Raw genomic sequence first — 20,265 nt, forward strand, 5'->3', positions numbered from 1 at the left:
GGCTGGCTCCTATTTAAATGGTTGTCCATTAGGACTCCAAGATCCCTCTCACAGTTACTACTATTGAGCAAGGTACCACCTATATACTGTATTTATCTTGGATAAAGCCAGAATGGTTCATGAATGCTGGGCAGGCTGCCTTTTTGATCAGTTGCAGCTTCTGAGTGATCTTCAAGGAGAAGGAGTTGAGTTGCAATGGGCTACGCAGAGTTTAAAATAAATAAGAGACCTTTTTCTTGTGTCCCTTACAGGATCAAGAACGCCGGGGTGAAGAGTTAGCTGAACTTTCTGAGTTAGAAGAGAGCTTTCTCCTTGCGGCCCAGTGGAAGCTGAAATGTAGAGCTCTTGCTAAGGTACGTGTGCCCTGGGATATTTGGATCCTGCTCCCTACGAGGGAAAAATGGAATCCATGGTGTAATTTTTAAAGGATGCAAATCTTTTGCGAACAAATCTACATTGCTATAAGACAGTGATGGCTAACCTTTTTGTTCAGGTGTGCCATAAGCGGGGGGAGTTTTGGGGGCGGTCTCCCACACACGTGCCCACACCTATGATGCATTGCGCAGCCCCGCGCATGCACGCAGGCCTCACTGTGTGCATTGCACCATTTTTTGCTCTCCGGAGGCTGAAAAACGGCTCAACGGGCAACCCGGAAATTTGTTCCCGAACTTCCGTTGGGCCCCCTTGACCCATTTTTAGCTCTAAGCAGACTTCAGGGAAGCCTCTCTTGAAGCCTCCGGAGGGAGAAAAATGGCTCAATGGGCAACCTGGAAATCCATTCCCAAACTTCTGGTTTGCATGTTGGGCCGTTTTTAGTCCTCCGGACGCTTCAGGGAAGCCTCCTGAAGGTCCCTGAAGCCTCCGGAGGGCTTAAACTGACCCTATGAGCAATCAGGAAGTCAGTTCCTGAACTTCCAGTTTGCCCATAGGGCCAGGTTTTTGCACTCCGGAGGCTTCAGGGAAGCTCTTGAAGCCTCCGGAGGGCCTCGGGGTGAGGGGGAGGCTCTTTTCGCCCTCCCCAGGCTCCTGGGGAGGGGGAAAAATTGCTTTAAAAAAGGATGAACTCAGCTGGCCAGCGCATGCATGCGCGCTGGCCAGCTGACAGGGCAACGCCTCACGTGCCATAGGTGCCATAGGTTCGCATCCCGGCCCTAGAGTCAATAAGTAAGTCACCTCCTGACCTAACTATTTTCTGATGGTTGTTAAGTGAGTTGCCATGGTCATTAAGAGAGTCACATGGTCATTAAGTGAACTGCATGGTCGTTAAGCAATTCCAGCATATCGAAAGGGTGTTTTTTGCCACTTCCTGCCAGAAAAGGGCAAAAACAGTCACGAATCATGGCCATGGCATATAGGTATGAAAGGATCTTTAACAACGTTTGAAAGAGTTACTACATGGTGTTGTGAGTGGCGATGACAGTATTAACTCAGACCTGACCAGAAGCACAAGGTAGTCCTTGATGTAGGACTACAGTTGAGCCCAAAATTTATGTTGCTAAGTGAGACATTTGTTAAGTGAGTTTTGCCCCTTCTTACGAACTTTTTTTTTTGCCATAGTTGAAGTGAATATCTGCCGTTGTTAAATTGGTAGCCTGGTTGTTAAGTGAAACTGGCTTTCCCATTGACTTTGCTTGTCTGGAGGTCCCAAAAGGGGCCCTTGGACAATGCTGGTCATAAGTATGAACCAGTTGCCAAGCTTCTGAATTTTGACAGGGATGCTGCAACGGTTGTAAGTGTGAAAAATGGTCATGTCACTTTTTTTCAGCGCCATTATAACCTCGGTCACTAAATGAACTGTTGTAAATGGAGGGCTACTTGTAGCTTTTTAAAGCAACTGGTCATTAAGGGAGGACCTCCTGTGAACAAGAGACTGATCCTGCCAATCTATTTACCTGCCTCTGTTTCAAATCCATCCAAATCTTCTCTGCTTTCTATCTTTATCCATTTATGGTATGTCTTGGTGTTTCTCCAGTGGGAACATTATACATGTTGTGACGGCAGCCCAGATCCAACAGTTGCCCAGGAAATCAATACTTTTATGAGTTTGTGGCTAGAAGAGACCCAGAACGATACTACGACGGTGGTTGAGAAAGGGGCCAAGGTGCTGGAAGTAAGTCCTTGCTACGATTATATCCCATAATAGTCATTCCTCCAGTCAGAGATAGGTAAGGTGACTTCTCCCAGTGAGCAGGATTTTTTGTTGTTTTTTTTATTTTTTATTTTTTTTATTTTTTTTATTGAAGAATTTATTAGTTTTACTAATATTTCCCCTTCCCCTTCCCTCCCTCCACCCCAACCCTCCCTCTCCTCCAACCCTCCCTCCCCCCAGCCTCCCAGAGCAAAATACAGGGTATAAACATTTAACAATCATACACTAACATAAGCTAACTAACTATAGCATCCTACCTCCTCTTGTACTTTAACTCCCCTTTTATTAAACTAACTTTTGATAAATTGTAACACTCCTTGTTCATTCATAAGCTAATTGGAATTTCTTAGTCCGATGTTTATTTTGAATGTAGTCAATCCATCTTTTCCATTCCAGCTTGTATTTCTCATCTGAATAATCCTTCAAATATGCTGAAATTTTGGCCATCTCCGCTAAGTTTACTACTTTTAACGTCCATTCTTGAATAGTAGGCAATTCTTCCCTCTTCCAGTACTGCGCCACCAACAATCTTGCTGCCGTTATTAAGTTCAAAATCAAATTAGTCTCTATAGCTGTACAATCTGTAATTATACCTAACAGAAACAACTTTACTTTACTTTTTACTTTACTTTATTTTAAATACTGTCCAATTCCTCTCTCAGTGTGATTTGAGAAAAAAATAAAAACCATACAAAAATACAATACGTAACGGCAGTCCTCAACGTACAACCAAAGTTGAGCCCAAAATTTATGTTGTAAAGCGAGACAGTTGTTAAGTGAGTTTTGCCCCGTTTTACGACCTTTTGTTGTCACCGTTCTTAAGTGATTCACGGGGCTGGTTAACTTAGCAAAACGATTGTTAAGTAAATCTGCCTTCCCATTGACTTTGCTCGTTGGGAGTTCGGCAAAACATAATCTTATGATCCTGGGACTACAACCATCATAAATACATGCCAGTTGCCGAGCGTTTGAATTTTGACCAGGGGATGCTGCAGGGGTTGAGAGAACATTAGTCGCTTTTCATAAGTCGCTTTTCTCAATGCTGTTGCAATGCAGTCACTAGACAGTCACCAAACAAATAAGAGGCGGTATTCAGCAGGTTCTGACAGGTTCTAGAGAGCTGGTACCAGAAATTTTGAGTAGTTTGGAGAACCGGTAAATACCACCGCTGGCTGGCCCTACTCCCATCTATTCTCTGCCTCCCGAGTCCCAGCTGATCGGGAGGGAATTGAGATTTTATGGTGTCCTTTCCCTGGAGTGGGGAGGGAATGGGGATTTTGCAGTTATTTTCCCCTGCCACACCCACCAAGCCATGTCATGACAAACGACGCCCATAGAACCGTAATAAATTTTGCATCCCACCACTGAAACAAATGGTTGTAAGTTGAGGACTACCTGTATAAGAGCAAGTTGCCCAAAAAGCCAACACAGTTCTAGGCTGCATAAACAGAGGGATAGAATCAAGATCACGAGAAGTGGTAATAGCACTTTATAAAGCCTTGGTAAGGCCATACTTGGAATACGGCATTCAGTTTTGATTGCCACGATGTAAAAAAAGATGTTGAGACTCTAGAAAGAGTGCAGAGAAGAGCAACAAAGAGGATTAGGGGACTGGAGGCTAAAACATATGAAGAACGGTTGCAAGAACTGGGTATGTTTAGTTTAAGAGAAAGAAGGACTAGGGGAGACATGATAGCAGTCTTCCAATATCTCAGGGGCTGCCCCAAAGAAGAGGGAGTCAATCTATTCTCCAAAGCACCTGAGGGCAGGACAAGAAGCAATGGGTGGAAACTAATCAAGGAGAGAAGCAACTTAGAACTGAGGAGAAATTTCCTGATAGTTAGAACAATTAATCAGTGGAACAACGTTGCCTCCAGAAGTTGTGAATGCCCCAACACTGGAAGTCTTTAAGAAGATGTTGGATAGCCATTTGACTGAAGTGGTGTAGGGTTTCCTGCCTAGGCAGGGGGTTGGACTAGAAGACCTCCAGGGTCCCTTCCAACTCTGCTATTGTATTGTATTGTATAAGTGGAAGATAAGCGCAGTGCAAAAAGGGAGATGATATACAATACACAAAATGCACAATACATGAGTGTGTGTGTCTTCTAACGGCGTGGAATGTCTTCCAGCTCATTACCAAGTTAGAAATGTACATCCTGGAGACTCCGTTTGACGAGCTCTCTTTCAATGAGGTCATTCAGTACCAGGAGACCATTATGCGGTTGCAGAGTTTGCTTCATCTTAAATACAACCAAGCCACAGAACATCTGCTGAAGGTAAGTAGGCCTTGCCGTCAATGCCGTTTTTCTCTGATCTTGCGTGGATTGACATGCTTCTCATTTGGACGGTCAGGGGTGGGTTGCTGGGGGTTTGCAGGGGTTCGGAGAAACCTCTAGCTAAGATTCTGTGCAGTTCGGAGAATCCCCAAATCCCACTCCTGGCTGGCCCCGCCCACCCAAATCCCACTCCTGGCTGGCCCCGCCCTCCTGCCCAGGAGTCCCCACATGGCCCATTTTGGATGCAAGTAAGTCAGGGGTGTCCAAACTTGGGAACTTTAAGACTTGTGGACTTCAACTCCCAGAATTCCCCAGCCAGCATGGCTGGCTGGGGAATTCTGGGAGTTGAAGTCCACAAGTCTTAAAGTTCCCAAGTTTGGACACCCCTGAAGTAAGTGCAGGGTGCTCACGAAGGCTTGGAGAGGGCAAAAAAACAGGCCTACCGGACGTTCGGGCCCATTTCCTGCCTCCAGAGGGCTTCCGGAGCCTGGGGAAGGCTGTTTTCGCCCTCCCGGAGGCTCATGCAGAGCTTCCAGAGCCCAGGGAAGGCAACCCCCCCCCCCTTGGTGCAGGAGGGCAACTAGTCTACACCCACCATAGCCACGTCCATCCAACAACCGGGCAGAGAACCCCTTGCTAAAATTTAGAAGTTTAAAAGATGGGAATGTGGGCATATGTAACAAAAGCAACATATCTAAAAATAGATGAATTTGTAAGGATGGAATCCGAAAGGCTAAGACTTACGTTGTGGCCCGCCGGTGGCCAGCACAGCTGGCAGCAGAGTCGGAGAGTGAGGAGGTTGGGGAGGAACATGGGCCAGTCCTGGGGGCTGAGGAAAGTTCAGACGAGGACTCCGCGTCGGAGGCAGAGAGGGAGTTAGACAGCAGTGAGGCAGAGGAACAGCTGGAGCCTGTTCCCAGTGTGCCCATGCGCAGAGCTGCCAGAAGACAAGAACAACTAAGAAAGCAGGGTCGACTTTGGAGTAAAGCCAAGATTGGCCCCTCCCACAGGAAACAAAAGAGGAGTGAATGGGGAGGGGGCTTTCGCAGGAAACAATTCGTTCCTTCGGTCGTTTCAAGAGAGGAGAGTTCTGTTTGTGACTATAAGAGATTCTGTGCCAAGTGTTGCCTTGCTCTGCATTTGGAAGCTAGTTATCTGGCAGCTCTCCAAGTGAGATAAGGTTCGTGTGGATAAATATTCCTCGGAAAGACTGTTTGCTAAGCCTTGCTGACTGAGAATGAAAGGAATTCACAGCCCTGTAAATAAAAGGGGTTTTGCTGGGAAACAAGACTTTGCTTCTTGCTTTTTAAGGAAGCCTGGCTCTGAACAACTTAGAAGGAGCTGAAACTTGTAACAAATATCAACATAATAGCCTCACTGCACCTTCCCTCTGGAATGAGCTGCCCCCGGAGCTTCGCATAATCCCTGACCTCCGGTCCTTCCGACGCACCCTAAAAAGTTGGCTTTTCCAGCAACCCGGCCTGGCCTGTTAATTTTAACTCATTTTTAAATGTATTGTCCTGTAAATTGGGTTTTTTGTTTTTTTTTGGATATGTATTTAATTTCTTTTTAACTTTTGGGATGTGTGTTTTTTAATGTTGTAGGCCGCCCTGAGTCCTTTGGGAGAAGGGCGGCATATAAATCCAATAAAAACAAACAAAAAGCAAACAAAACCATGTATAAAACTAATTGTCCATGAGCCTTTTCTAATTGACTATCCATAAGTTCTAGTAAGAAAAATTCTAGATGGATCTAGATACTATTTTTTAAATCTCTCTGCATCCTCATCATAAGGGGAGGGGGTGCCCAATGCGTGTATTTGTGACCAGTGTTCTTTTCACTTTTTCACACAATGCCACCACGCGTGATAAAGTGCCCTTTCGGATTCGTTATATTTACAAGAGCAATTAGAGATACCTTTATCCGTCTCAGACAATTTCTTGGCTCGATTGGTGCATTTGTTTTAAAATTCCTTCGTTCTAATGCTCTTTACAGCTAGCCAGTAGTTACGGAGAGTCTGAGAGTGGAAATATGGAACTTGTCGTGAAAGAGAAGGACATTACGCTGTGCCTTTGGGCCAATCTCAAGAAGAATGCAAGGTAGAAATGACGTTCTTTGAGAACGCATCAAAAACGCAGTAACAAAGCTTCACGTTATAATCATATTGAGATGAGCCACAACTGGGAAGTAACTCGTAGAAATCATGGGTGTGAGTGTGTCAATGATACAGTCTGTTACAACATGCAGGTAGTCCTCCCATACCTGCAACTTGTAGCTAAGCATCGCGGTCACTAAGCGAAAAACACACGTGTCTAGTTTCCAGTTTCCAATTGTTACGATAATTAACAGTTTGTACTGTAGAGGGACGGGGTGGCTCAGGGGCTAAGACGCTGAGCTTGTCGATCAAAAAGGTGGTCAGTTTGGAGGTTCGAATCCCTAGCGCCGCGGAACAGAGTGAGCTCCCGCTACTTGTCCCAACTTCTGCCATCCTAGCAGTTCGAAAGCATGTAAAAATGCAAGTAGAAAAATAGGGGCCACCTTTGGTGTGAAGGTAACAGCGTTCCATGCACCTTTGGCGTTTAGTCACGCCGACCCCATGACCACGGAGACGTCTTTGGACAGCACTGGCTCTTCGGCTTTGAAACGGAGATGAGCACTGCCCCCTAGAGTCAGGAACGACTAGCACATACGTGCGAGAGGAAACTTTACTTTTACCTTATTTTGTACTGTATTTTGTACTCCTCGACTTATAACAGTTTGTTTAGTGACGGCCCTGAAAAAAGTGACTCATGGCCATTTTTCACAGTTACGACCTTTGCAGCATCCCTGTGATCCCGTGACCAAAATTCAGACGCATGGCAACTGACTCCTCCTTATGACCGTTGCCGTGTCTCGAGGTCCTGTGGGATCCCCTTTTGTAAACTCCTCACAAGTCAAGTTCATTTAGCAAATGTCTCACTTAGCAAACACGCTCAATTGTGGTTGTAAGTCGAGGACTACCTATATATAACCTTGGTTGCCATTTCTCCCTGTCAGATTCCGGAACCAATTGTTTTCCGACGAGAACCAGCAACCCTGCCACGGGTTTGAGCTTCCCAAGCCGCTGACCACCTGCGATGTGGCCGTACGCATCTTGCACACCCGTTATGACCATTTGTCGCCTTTTCATGATTTCCCCAAAGAGCTCCCGAAACTGGACCTCCCGTCCATGGTGACGGAGATGACTCAGTCCAGCAAGCAAACAGAAATCCAAGCCGAAGAGCGGGAGGCCCTGAAAGACGTTTCTGAGATCAAAACGGAAGCCTCGGCGAGAACCATGGTAAGGCAGGGGCAGAAGCTTCCAGAAAAAAAAAGGACATCATGAGGATTTTCAACATTCCCTCTGTGGGGACACTTTGCAAACTGGTCAAGCAAAAGAGAAATTTAGAGTGCACTGGGCAACTGAATGGAGTTGAATTTTGACTGGCCGGATGCCTTCCTGTCGCCAGTGCAGAGTTTTGTTTGGCAGATATATTTTCAGTGTACCCAGAGAGAAAAATATCTCGCCTCCTTATTGTGAGGCGAGAGATCTACCTCTAGGCCAACACCTCACTCCACAATTCTTTTTTTTAATGCGTAATTTTTATTAAACTTTTTACAAAACAAAACATAAAAAATCAAATTCAACACCCATTCTTCCCATTCCTAAGACATTGTTTATCATCTTACATACTTTCCATTCAAATTTACAATTTTACAATAGCAGAGTTGGAAGGTCTTCAACTCCCTGCGTAGGCAGGAAACCCTACACCACCTCAGACAAATGGTTATCCAACATCTTCTTAAAGACTTCCAGTGTTGGAACATTCACAACTTCTGGAGGCAAGTTGTTCTACTGATTAATTGTTCTGTCAGTTCTAAGTTGCTTCTTTCCTTGATTAGTTTCCGCCCATTGCTTCTTGTCCTACCCACAGGTGCTTTGGAGAATAATTTGACTCCCTCTTCTTTGTGGCAACCCCTGAGATATTGGAAGACTGCTATCATGTCTCCCCTAGACCTTCTTTTCATTAAACTAGACATACCCAGTTCCTGCAACCATTCCTCATGTGTTTTAGCCTCCAGTCCCCTAATCATCTTTGTTGCTCTTCGTTTTACATTTACGATTTCTTCTTTACATTTATAATCCCTATAACCTAATATTTACATATATAAATATTCTATTTTCATTCCACTCCACAATTCTTAAAGGGAATGATATGTTAAAATCAAAAGAGATTTCTGCCTCCCTTGAGATTTCCCCCATTTCTCCTTTAGGGGAAATATTCTATCCTGCCTTTTTAACATCCCCCCCAAAATATTTAATTCGCTAGGAGGCGGTGGGGCTGACTATCTACACAGGGACAGGTCTAAATTTTTATCTCCTGGCCTGCAGGGACACTGTGGTGGCTAGAACGTCGAAGACCACTCAAACATTCATTGTTTTCAGCACCATTGTATCTTTAAATGTTTCTGCTAAACAAATGGACGGAACTCAAGGACTGGCCTGAATAGCACGTTGTTATCAGGGCCTCTGCAAAGATGGGTCAAAATAATCAAGATGGCGGCTGCAACTGCCCAATGCATTTACTTGCTTGTGTCGAAAGAGTTCTTGGCTTCATTCACACAGTTACATGCTCCACCGTGACTCTTTTGACCCCTTCCATCCATTGAGTCTCTTGGTTCTTATCCAAAAAGGTGATCGATTGTAAGCAGTCTATCATCTTATTGGATAAGTGAGCCGAAGACCTGAGTTCTATTTGCTTATAGGCAAATATATATATCCTAGTAAGGGTATGGCTAGCTGATGCGAGCTAAATAGCTTGAAATAGATCTATACTAGTCTCCCTTCATTTATTTATCAGCACAAATGTAACACAAAAATGGTTTTCTGCCGGGAAGGCTCCTAGGGTGGAGCTGAAAGGCTAGAAAATAGAGAATAGAATAGAATAGAACAGGACTAGACTAGACTAGAGGATAGGATAGGATAGGACTAGACTAGTATAGACTAGACTAGACTAGACTAGAGAATAGAAAGAATAGAATGGAATAGAATAATAGAATGTAGAATAGAATAATAGAATGTAGAATAGAATAATAGAATGTAGAATAGAATAATAGAATGTAGAATAGAATAATAGAATGTAGAATAGAATAATAGAATGTAGAATAGAAGAGAAGAGAACTAGACTAGACTAGAAAATAGAGAGAATAGAGTAGAATAGAATAGAATAGAATAGAATGTAGAATAGAACAATAGAATATAGAATGTAGAATAGAATAGAATAGTACTAGACTAGAGTAGACTAGACTGGAAAATAGAAAATAGATAGTATAATATAGTATAGAACAGAATAAAAGAATAGTATAGAATAGAATAAAAGGATAGGACAGGACAGGATAGGATAAGATCTTGGAGGTCTTCTAATCCAGCCCCCTGCTCAAGCAGGAGAACCATTACCATTTCAGATAAGTGACAGTCTGCTATTCTCTTATTAAAAACATGTTTTGAACAGTAAGGTTGACCTCTCTATTGATTTTGCCATTTCGTTAATCAAAGGAGAGTCTGCAGCCTCCAAAGTGATTTATAGATATCATTCAACTGGCCAGCACTTGTCCTAAGCTGATATCTCCTCCTCCTCCTCCTTGTAGACCTTTAGCGATGTCTTCAGTTATTCGGAAAGAAGAAGGAGCAGCAGCTCCCGGGACTCTGGAAGTAGAGAAGATCATTACAAAAGCTCCTTTTTCCTTCGGTCCACCTCCAGAGGTAATGTGGTCCCACTCTGAATAAGGACATCCCTTTACGATGAGGCCTTGTGGTTTAATGATGAGCCAAAAGCTCAATTTTCGGCTGCAGTAAGCCCCCGTTCCATTTGTCCTTTGTTTTAGTCATGAAACTTAGACCGATTTTGTATCCGGCTGTTTCCTTTGACCGTGTGAGAATTAGTTCTCAGCCAAAACCTTTGTAACAGTGGAGCATTGACAAACGAGAGCCAGTTTAGTCTAGGGGTGAAGGCACCAGACTAGAATTCAGACTGCTGTGTTTCCCCGAAGATAAGACATGGTCTTATTTTCTTTGGACCCCTGAAATAAGCACTTGGCCTTATTTTCGGGGAGGTCTTATTATTTTTAAGGTGCGGGAGGCGACGAGCGTGGTCACCTCATGGCTGCTGCTGTGTTGCAATATTTTCAAGGAGGGCTTACTTTTCGGGGAGGGTTTATTTTAGCGCCTGCGCTCAAAAGCCTGATTGGGCTTATTATCTGGGGAGGTTTATTTTCAGGGAAATCAAGGTTGTCCTAGTTTAGGTATGAAAACTGGCCAGGTGACTTTGGGCCATTACCCAGGAAATGAGTTCTAGTCCTGCCTTAAGGCATGAAAGCTGACTAGGTGCCTTTGAGCCAATCCCCAGGAGGCAGTGAGTTCTAGTCCTGCCTTAGGCCTGAAAGCTCACTAGGTGCCTTTGAGCCAATCACCAGGAGGCAGTGAGTTCTAGTCCTGCCTTAGGCCTGAAAGCTCACTAGGTGCCTTTGAGCGAATCACCAGGAGGCAGTGAGTTCTAGTCCTGCCTTAGGCATGAAAGCTCACTAGGTGCCTTTGAGCGAATCACCAGGAGGCGGTGAGTTCTAGTCCCGCTTGAGACATGGAAGCCAGCTTGGTAACTTTGGGCCAGTCACTCTGCTTCAGCCCATCCCACCTCACAGGGTTGTTGTGGAGAAACTGGGAGGAGGGAGGAGCATGAGATATATGTGCCACCTTGAGGTGTCTATAAAAATATCAAAGTCAGGGGAAACAAACAAATACCTAATAAGACTTTGTGACATCATGAGCCCCATTCTTCATTGGCCGAAAAAGGCAAACCTAGCAGCCAATCAATTTGAGAGGCTTGACCAGGGGGACGGTACCTTGCTTGTCCACTGCCTCCTCAGATGAAACGAGGGATTGCTGGCAATGTAGAAGGACAAGAGAACTAAAACCTCTGACCTGTTTGTCCTTTTCCAGCTCATGTTTCAGCCCTGCGGCTCTTTGACATCAGTGAGTTGGATATCCTTGAAGATTACACGGTGGATATGCACCAGTTCATGTCGGTGGGGGGCGTCTACCACTGCAATTTGCTGAAGCTCCCACCTCAAGCCAAGCAAGTCAGAGGATGGACCATGGTGGAAGTAATGTTCACCTTAAAGGGGCTGAGAAAAGGGATGGCTTGCCCCATGGCCTCTCCTTCCCAAATCTGATTTTCTTCTTCTTCTCCCCCTCCCTCGCTAGAATGGGCGTGGCTAGTGCATGACGCATCTGTCCTGCAGGCCGCGAGTTTGACACCCCCTGCCCTAGTGGTGGGTTCCAGATCCCGTCGCAACCGGTATGCTGCGATGGGGCCAGGCGTTCCCCTTGGGCACGCGCGCCACGCATGCATGCGCACCCACTGTCCTGCGATGCTCCAGCTGCTCGGCAGAGGTTGCGCAGGGGCTGTATGCTGCGCGCGCATGCACAAATAGCCCGGTTGGCTTAAAAACAGGTAAGGAACGTGGGTGGGTGGACTCACCAAAACACCGTTCTAGTACAGTGGCCGCTGCTCCCAGCGGCCACCGGTATGCCTGTACTGCGGCGTACCGGCTGAAACCCACCACTGCTCTGCCCTAAACCAGGGATCGGCAACCTTACACACTCAAAGAGCCATTTGGATCTGTTTCCCCACAGAAAAGAAAAGACCGGGAGTCCCCGGTGGTCGAAAGCCTCAATGAATCGTGTGTCGGTGGGTGTCTTACATCGGCGGTTGTGAGACATATTTTGAGCGACAGGGAGCCGCAGCATAGGAATGAAAGAGCCACATGTGGCTCCAGAGCCGCAGGTTGCCGACCCTTGCCCTAAACCATTCCAGACAGATGGCTGTCCAGCTTCTTCTTAAAAACATCCAGTGATAAAACACCCACAACTTCTGGAGATAATCGATTGTTCTCATTTTCAGGAAATTTCTCCTTAGTCCTAGATTAGTTCTCTTTGTAGTGATCCAGGCGGCCCTCAGGTGCTTTGGGGGATAGGTTGACTCCGTCTTCTTTGTGACAACTCTTCAAGTACAGGAAACCACCATCATGTCCTCTCTAGTTTTCTCTTTGTTAGACTAGATCCGTGATGGAGAACCTAGGGCATGCGTGCTACAGGTGGCACACGGAGCCCTCTCTATGGGGAAATGCGCCAGACAGCTGGTCTTTGCGGACGCTGGAGCATCGAAAAACGGCCTGAAAACGGCCCAGAAAATGGCCAAAACCAGCGAAAAAACAGGCCATTTTCCTGGCTGTTTTCAGGCCATTTTTCAGTCTGGAGTGCCAGAAAACAGCCTGAAAATGGCCCCAAAATTGGCCAAAACCAGCCAAAAAACAAGTCATTTTCTGGGCTGTTTTCCAGGCTGTTTTCAGGTTGTTTTTCAAGTCAGAGCACAAGAAAATGGCCTGAAAATGGCCTGAAAACCAGCCAAAAAAGAGGCCGATTTCCAGCCGTTTTCACGCCATTTTCAGGCTGGAGCGCCAGAAAGCAGCCTGAAAATGGCCCCAAAAATGGCCAAAACCAGCCCAAAACAGGCCATCTTCTGGGCCATTTTCCAGGCTGTTTTCAGGTCGTTTTTCAAGCTGGAGCACCAGAAAACTGCCTGTAAATGGCCCGAAAAATGGCCTGAACACAGCCCAAAAAATGACAAAAAACAGCCAAAAAATAGGCATGTGTGTGTCGGCCACCTGGTCTTCGGGTTTTCGGTGCCCTGGTGCGCACACATGCATGCACATGTGCACATGTGCCGGTTTGGACACTCAATGCCGAAAAGGTTTGCCATCACTGGGCTAGACATACCTAGTTCCCTCTCTCATTCGCCGTACAGTTTAGACCCGAGGACGGGCATGTTGTCCTTTCTACAAAACAGCTAAATTCTCCTTCCTTCCTTTGCTTGAAGGTCTTGGATACGGGATTGGAGACTTACCCCTACACTGCGGCATGCGAGGACTCTGAGGACAACTCAGCGGTGACTGTGGGAATCACGATCCATCTTTCCGATTCCGTGATCTATTTTGAAGAACCACTGATCGCAAGATGGGATAATCAAGGTACGGCACACTTCTAGCACAGCTGCTGCAAGGATCAGCTAGGTTTTAAGGCCCGCTTTCCTGTATTAGTGACGACCCACAGTTGGGAAGCAAATGACTACAGTTGTTAGAGACACGGTTGTTAAGTGAGTCTTGGCTCCCCCTGTTGATTTTGCTTGTCAGCAGGTCGCAAAAGAGGGATCATGCGACCCCCCCTGGGACACTGCAGCCGTCATAAATATGAGTTAGTTGCCAAGGGTCTGAATTTCGATCATGTAACATCATGGAGATGCTGCAATGATGTGAAAAATGGTCATAATTCACTTTTTTCCAGTGCCTTCGTAACTTCAAACGGCCACTAAAAGAACTGTTGTAAGTTGAGGACTACCTGTAGATAGAACCACCACCAGTCTGGCAACCTGTTGATGTGGCTGGACTACAATTCCAGTAATTCCCCCCTGGGGTATAGGAAGGCTAATCGGGTAGGGGACAAGAAGCAGTTGTTGTGGGCCTCAGGTTTTGCATATTTGGTTCCTCTTCTGTCTTTCCCGGAATAAACCGAGATGTTTTCCTTCCAGTAAAGTGGAAATGCAGAGCGATTAATATAATATTAATATATAATATATAAAAACCTGTGTGTGTGCCTGTGTGTGTTCCAGCATAACTCTGGAACGCCTCGAGCAATTTCAACCAAACTTGGTACACAAATGACTTACCCTCTGGAGAAAAATATTGTGGGGGTAAGACCCCTAACACCCCTCGGAGTGTGTTCTGTTAAGATACAGCCTGTTGTCCCTTAAAATGGCTTCTACTGTACTGCCATAAAATGGCTTCTACTGTACTGCCGTAAAATGGCTTCTACTGTACAGCGCAGTGGAGTTATCATGGTAATGGCTTCACTGTACTCCACAAAGGGGGCTCCCTCTGCTAAGGGGGAAAATCCAACATTAGAAATTATGTTTGGTCTGGACATTTTCCCTCCTATAAATAAATACCCGGGGAATGCTGGGTTATCGGCTAGTATATAATATAATACAAAAACTTATGAAGAACGGCTGCAGGAACTGGGTATGGCCAGTCTAGAGAAAAGAAGGATTAGGGGTGACATGTTAATAGTCTTTCAATATCTCAGGGGCTTCCAGAAAGAAGAGGCACCCGAGGGCAGGACAAGAAGCAATGGGTGTAAATGAATCAAATAGAGGAACAAGCTGGAATTAAGGAGAAACTTCCTGACAGCGAGGACAATTAGCCAGTGAAACAGCTTGCCTCCAGAAGTTATGGGTGCTCCATCTCTAAAGACTTTTAAGAAGGGACTGAACAGGATTACCAAAAAAAATTACAATAGCAGAGTTGGAAGGGACTTTGGAGGTCTTCTAGTCCAACCCCCTGCCTAGGCAGGAAACCCTACACCATTTCAGACAAATGGCTATCCAACATCTTCTTAAAGACTTCCAGTGTTGGGGCATTCACAACTTCTGGAGGCAATTTCTGTTCCACTGATTCATTGTTCTGTCAGGAAATTTCTCCTTAGTTCTAGATTTCTTCTCTCCTGCTTCTCTCAATGGGTTTCCACCCATTTCTTCTTGTCCTACACTCAGGTGCCTTGGAGAATAGCTTGACTCCCTCTTCTTTGTGGCAACCCCTGAGATATTGGAACACTGCTATCCTGTCTCCCCTAGTCCTTCTTTTCATTCAACTAGACATGCCCAATTCCTGCAACCGTTCTTCGTATGTTTTAGCCTCCAGTCCCCTCATCCTCTTTGTTGCTCTTCTCTGCACTCTTTCTACAGTCCCCAACATCTTTTCTACATCGACCAAAACTGAATGCAGTATTCCAAGTGTGGCCTTACCAAGGCATTACAATAGTGGTATTAACCCTTCACATGATCTTGATTCTATCCCTGTTTTTGCAGCCTAGAACTGTGTTGGCTTTTTTGGCAGCTGCTGCACACTGCTGGCTCATATTTAAATGGTTGTCCACTAGGACTCCAAGATCCCTCTCACAGTTACTACAAAGTACCACCTATACTGTACCTGTGCGTATCAATCTCCTGCTTAAGCAGGGGGCTGGACTAGAAGACCTCCCAGGTCCCTTCCAACTCTCTTATGATTAAGCATGAAGCCCATTGGAATAGGGCAGTGATAACAAATGTAAATAGCTCTGGGGAACACATGCGGTCTTTCTTTTCTTCCATGTACAAGAGAAACACTGGAGAACCGATGACATTGGGGAGGTGAACTACAGCATGAAAGGGAAGGAGATCTCCTTTAGAATGAATGGCTTCTTTACCGTCACGTTGCTTCAGGATGCTCATCTCAATATGCCGTATCAAGCCTGGGAGCTCCAGCCTGTAGGCCCCGACAAAGCTATTTTTACCATCCTCACCACCTTTGCTGAGGTCCAGATCCACATCAAGGTACGTGGGAGACAACCGACAGAGCTGAGGCGTGAGTAAAGGCAGTGTTCTGACCTAGGCTTCCCAAAAGCACAAAGCCTTATCCCAATAAAACCCCTTTTATTTAGGTTAAAGGGAAATCCTCTGCAGCAAAGTCCCGGCAAACAGTCTTTCATGAGATTTCACAACTACAGACCTTTGTCAGTCTTGGAGAGTTGCCAGGCCGATATCTTCTAAACTCCACACTGTAGCAGCAATTACTTGGCAAGAAGTCAGGAACAGATCTTCCCCCTAATGAATTGAATTGTCTCCTGCAAACTCCACTCCCCAATCACTCCTCTTTTATTCTCTATGGGAGGGCCCATTCATTGTCCACCTGTGCCTTTAGTCCAGAGTTGGCCCTTGTTCCTTAGCTGTTCCCTCCTGGAAGCTCTGCGTATGCGCACACTGGGAACAGGCTCCAGCTGTTCATCTGCCCCACTGATGTCCGACTCCGAAGGCCACTGATAACTGTTAGATGGCCCTGGTCCCATCTCTGCCTCCAACAGAGCCCTCATCAGAGCCTTCCCCAGACTCCAGGACTGGCCCATGTTCCTCCCCAACCTCCTCACTGTCCGAATCTGCTGCCAGATCTGCTGGCCGCTGACCCGGTAGCCCTCAACGTACAACATTTTGTTCATTGACCATTCAACGATACAACATCACTGAAAAAAGTGACTTATGGCTGGTTTTCACACTTAACAACCATTGCAGTATTCCCCATGATCGCGTGATCAAAATTCAGACGCTTGGCAACTGACCCGTATTTATGATGGTTGCAGCGTCCCAGGGTCATGCGATCTCCTTTAACGGCCTTCTGACAAGCCAAGTCCAGAGGTGAATTAAGTGTAGCTAACTGAACAACTGCAGTGATTCACAACCACCATGACCAGAAGGGTCATAAAACGGGGCAAAATTCACTTAACAACTCTCGCTTAGCAACATAAATTTTGGGAGTCAATCGTGGTCGCAGGTTGAGGACTTTGTGTAGTTGTATTCACACACCCATTTTGTGCAAGGATCTCTGGCTGGTCTGTGCAACAGAATAGCCGAGTTGGAAGGGACCTTGGAGGTCTTCTAGTCCAACCCCCTGCTCAGGCAGGAAACGTTCTACCATTTCACACAAATGGCTGTCCAATCTTTTACTTCAAAACTTTCAGTGTTGGAGCACCCACAACTTCTGGTGGCAAGTCATTTCACTGGTGAGTTGTCCTAAGTGTGAATGATCCCATATTAATACTGGAGGTATCTGGACAGCCACTGAACCAGGTTTAGATAAAAAGAGAATTGATTGAAATGGTTTTCGGAAGAGCAAAACAAATTGCAATTTTTTAAAAAAAAATAAGAGAAGTGAATGTTTTTGCCCTAAATGGGGAAAAATGAAAGTCAAGCTGAGAAAGCTCTAATATGATTTCATATTTCTGGATATTTCTCTATGCTTTATACCTTATTTCACACCGGCCTGGCCTGTTAATTTTAACTTATTTTAAATGTATTGTTTTTTTTAAAATTCGGTTTGTTTTTTTGGATGTGGATTTAATCTTTTTTAACTTTTGGGATGTGTTTTTTTTAATGTTGTACGCTGCCCTGAGTACTTTTGGAGAAGGGCGGCATATAAATCCAAATAAACCAGTTAAACCAGTTAAAACACCGTTTGCCTCATTTTGTATCGATTTGGCAAATGCTGTAGCTATTCAGAGCACTGGCGGTTCTCGACTTGCAACCATTCAATTAGTGACTGTTAGAAAGAAACAATACATGGGACACGGTGTCTCAGGGGCTAAGATGCTGAGCTTGTTGATCAGAAAGGTCGGCAGTTCGTCGGTTCGAATCCCTAGCCCCCGCGTAATGGAGTGAGCTCCCGTTACTTGTCCCAGATTCTGCCAACCTAGCCGTTCGAAAGCATGTAAAAATGCAAGTGGAAAAATAGGAACCACCTTTGGTGGGAAGGTAACAGCGTTCTGTGCACCTTCGGCGTTTAGTCATGCCGGTCACATGACCACGGAGACGTCTTTGGACAGCGCTGGCTCTTCGGCTTTGAAACGGAGATGGGCACTGCCCCTAGAGTCGGGAACGACTAACACGTATATGCGAGGGGAACCTTTACCTTTAAAGACACAATGGCATTGAAAAAATGTGACTTATGACCCACACTTACGACCATTGCAGCATCCACAGTATCACGTGATCAAAATTGGGGGGGGGGCTGGCAACTGGTATTTACGACAGTCGCACTGTCCCGAGGTCATGTGATCACCAATTGCAACTTTCCCAACCAGCTTCTGACAGGCAAAATCGATGGGGGAAGCCCGACTCGCTTAACAACCGCAGAATTCACTTAATGACTGCAGTCATCCGCTTAACAACTGTGGCAAAAAAAAGGTTGCAAAATGAAGGGCGAGTCACTGCTTATTTTGCCTCGCTTAGCAATGGAAAGTTTGGGCTCTATTGTGGACATAAGCCGAGGCCGGTGATTTTGCTCCCTGCTTTGGAAAATCTGAAGCGGCTGTTTCTTCTTGTTTTTCTGAGACAGGACAATCAATGCATGATCTACTCTGTGGCTACCATTGAAGATTCTGACCTGCTTATGGGGCTGAGAGACAAATGGATGTCGCCCATGACTCTCATGATGGCCCTGAAGAGAGCTGGCATGAACATCTTCCCCGCCGAATACTCCACAAACTATGTCAGCGTGAACAAAAAAGTAAGCAGCCAGGAAGCCATTTTCTGTCGCTTCCTCATTCCATGGGTCCTGCAGCCATTCGGGGTTGTCTACCATGCTTTAAGTACAGGAGTGTCCAATCTTGGCAAGTTTAAGACTTGTGGACTTCAACTCCCAGAATTCTTCAGCCAACATGGAAGTCTCTAGCATGGAAGGTTCTAAGTCCTCAAATCTTAAAGCCCTTCACCGACACCAGGAGGCAGTGGTGGGATTCAGCCGGTTCGTACCTATTCGGGAGAACCAGTTGTTAACTTTCTTAGCAGTTCGGAGAACCGGATGTTGTAAGAAATCACCTTTTGGTTTTTTCCCACTTTACAGGGCTAATCCTGTAAGGAAGGCAGGAAGGAAACATTCTGGTGTTGTTTCTAGCCTAATCTTTGTTGCCCTAATAACAGAAACGGCCTCTCCGGTTAACCCTTATTACATTGTAAGAGCTAAAGCGAAGCGCCCATCGACGTGAGTGACATTGAGTTGGCCATGCCCACCCAGTCACATGACCACCGAACCACACCTACCCAGCTGGTCATTAGGGCAGAGAACCGGTTGTTAAATTATTTGAATTCCACCTTGGCAAATTTAAGACTTGTGGACTCTGCACAATATACTGATCATTATCAGATCTATCTATCTATCTATCTATCTATCTATCATCTATCTATCTATCTATCTATCATCTATCTATCTCTCTATCTATCATCTATCTATCTATCTATCTATCTATCTATCTATCTATCTATCTATCTATCAATCAATCATCTCTCTCATCTATCTCTAGCTAGCTAGCAGATGATCGTTAGATGATAATTTTCAGATCCATCCATTCATAGACAGACAGATGATATAGACAAATGAGACAGACAGACAGGCAGATGATATAGATGAGTAGATGGATAGATGATAGATATGCCATATTTTTGGGAGTATAAGACACACTTTTTCCCTCCCTAAAAGAGGCTGAAAATTTGGGTGTGTCTTGTACTTCAAATGTAGCTTTTTCGAAGCTGTTTTTCAGCCCTAATGAGCTGCTAACGAGTGAAGAGATCTTCTGTGCTTTGCCTGCCTTTCTCATTGCTGCTCTCTCCGATGATCAGCTGTGCTTTAGAAGCTGTTTATCCCCAACCAGGGGATTTAAAGCATGCACGCACATGCATGCTGAAAACCAGCAAATGTATGTGCTGAAGCTGACAAGACTAAGAACTCTAGCCAGATGAATACCTGGTAGGCAGGACTTTATTCCCTATTTTCTGAAAAAATACGGTATATATAGATGATATATACATACATACATACATACATATATATATATATGTGTGTGTGTGTGTGTGTTGCATTTGTGTTGATAAATAAATAAAGGGAGACTAGTATAGATCTATTTCAAGCTATTTAGCTCTCATCAGCTAGCCATACCCTTACTGATGAGAGCTAAATAGCTTGAAATAGATCTATACTAGTCTCCCTTTATTTATTTATCAGCACAAATGCAACACAAATGTAACAAAGGCAACATAAAAAATTGGCTTTCTGCCTGGATGGCTCCTAGGATGAGCCGAAAGACAGAAAAGGGAAACAGTATGCTCCCTCACATATTTGGGCATACCA

General features: G+C 45.2%; 1 protein-coding gene across 4 annotated transcripts in view; it reads left to right on the forward strand.

Moving 5' to 3' along the window:
- Window positions 1-20,265, forward strand: part of DNAI7 (dynein axonemal intermediate chain 7) — a 68,402-nt gene that overhangs the window by 46,644 nt on the left and 1,493 nt on the right. For 3 of the 4 annotated variants that reach the window (XM_081957821.1, XM_081957818.1, XM_081957816.1), the window contains 10 exons: window positions 252-353; window positions 1,973-2,110; window positions 4,279-4,425; window positions 6,421-6,524; window positions 7,462-7,744; window positions 10,093-10,207; window positions 11,441-11,604; window positions 13,380-13,530; window positions 15,712-15,926; window positions 18,478-18,648. In XM_081957821.1, the coding sequence (XP_081813947.1) occupies window positions 252-353; window positions 1,973-2,110; window positions 4,279-4,425; window positions 6,421-6,524; window positions 7,462-7,744; window positions 10,093-10,207; window positions 11,441-11,604; window positions 13,380-13,530; window positions 15,712-15,926; window positions 18,478-18,648 (1,590 nt within the window). The remainder of the gene's footprint in view (window positions 1-251; window positions 354-1,972; window positions 2,111-4,278; window positions 4,426-6,420; window positions 6,525-7,461; window positions 7,745-10,092; window positions 10,208-11,440; window positions 11,605-13,379; window positions 13,531-15,711; window positions 15,927-18,477; window positions 18,649-20,265) is intronic. The other variant, XM_081957817.1, reaches the window with a different exon arrangement.

Source organism: Natrix helvetica, assembly GCF_964273705.1.
Source record: "Natrix helvetica genome assembly, chromosome: 6".
In the NCBI taxonomy this organism is placed as follows: domain Eukaryota; kingdom Metazoa; phylum Chordata; class Lepidosauria; order Squamata; family Natricidae; genus Natrix; species Natrix helvetica.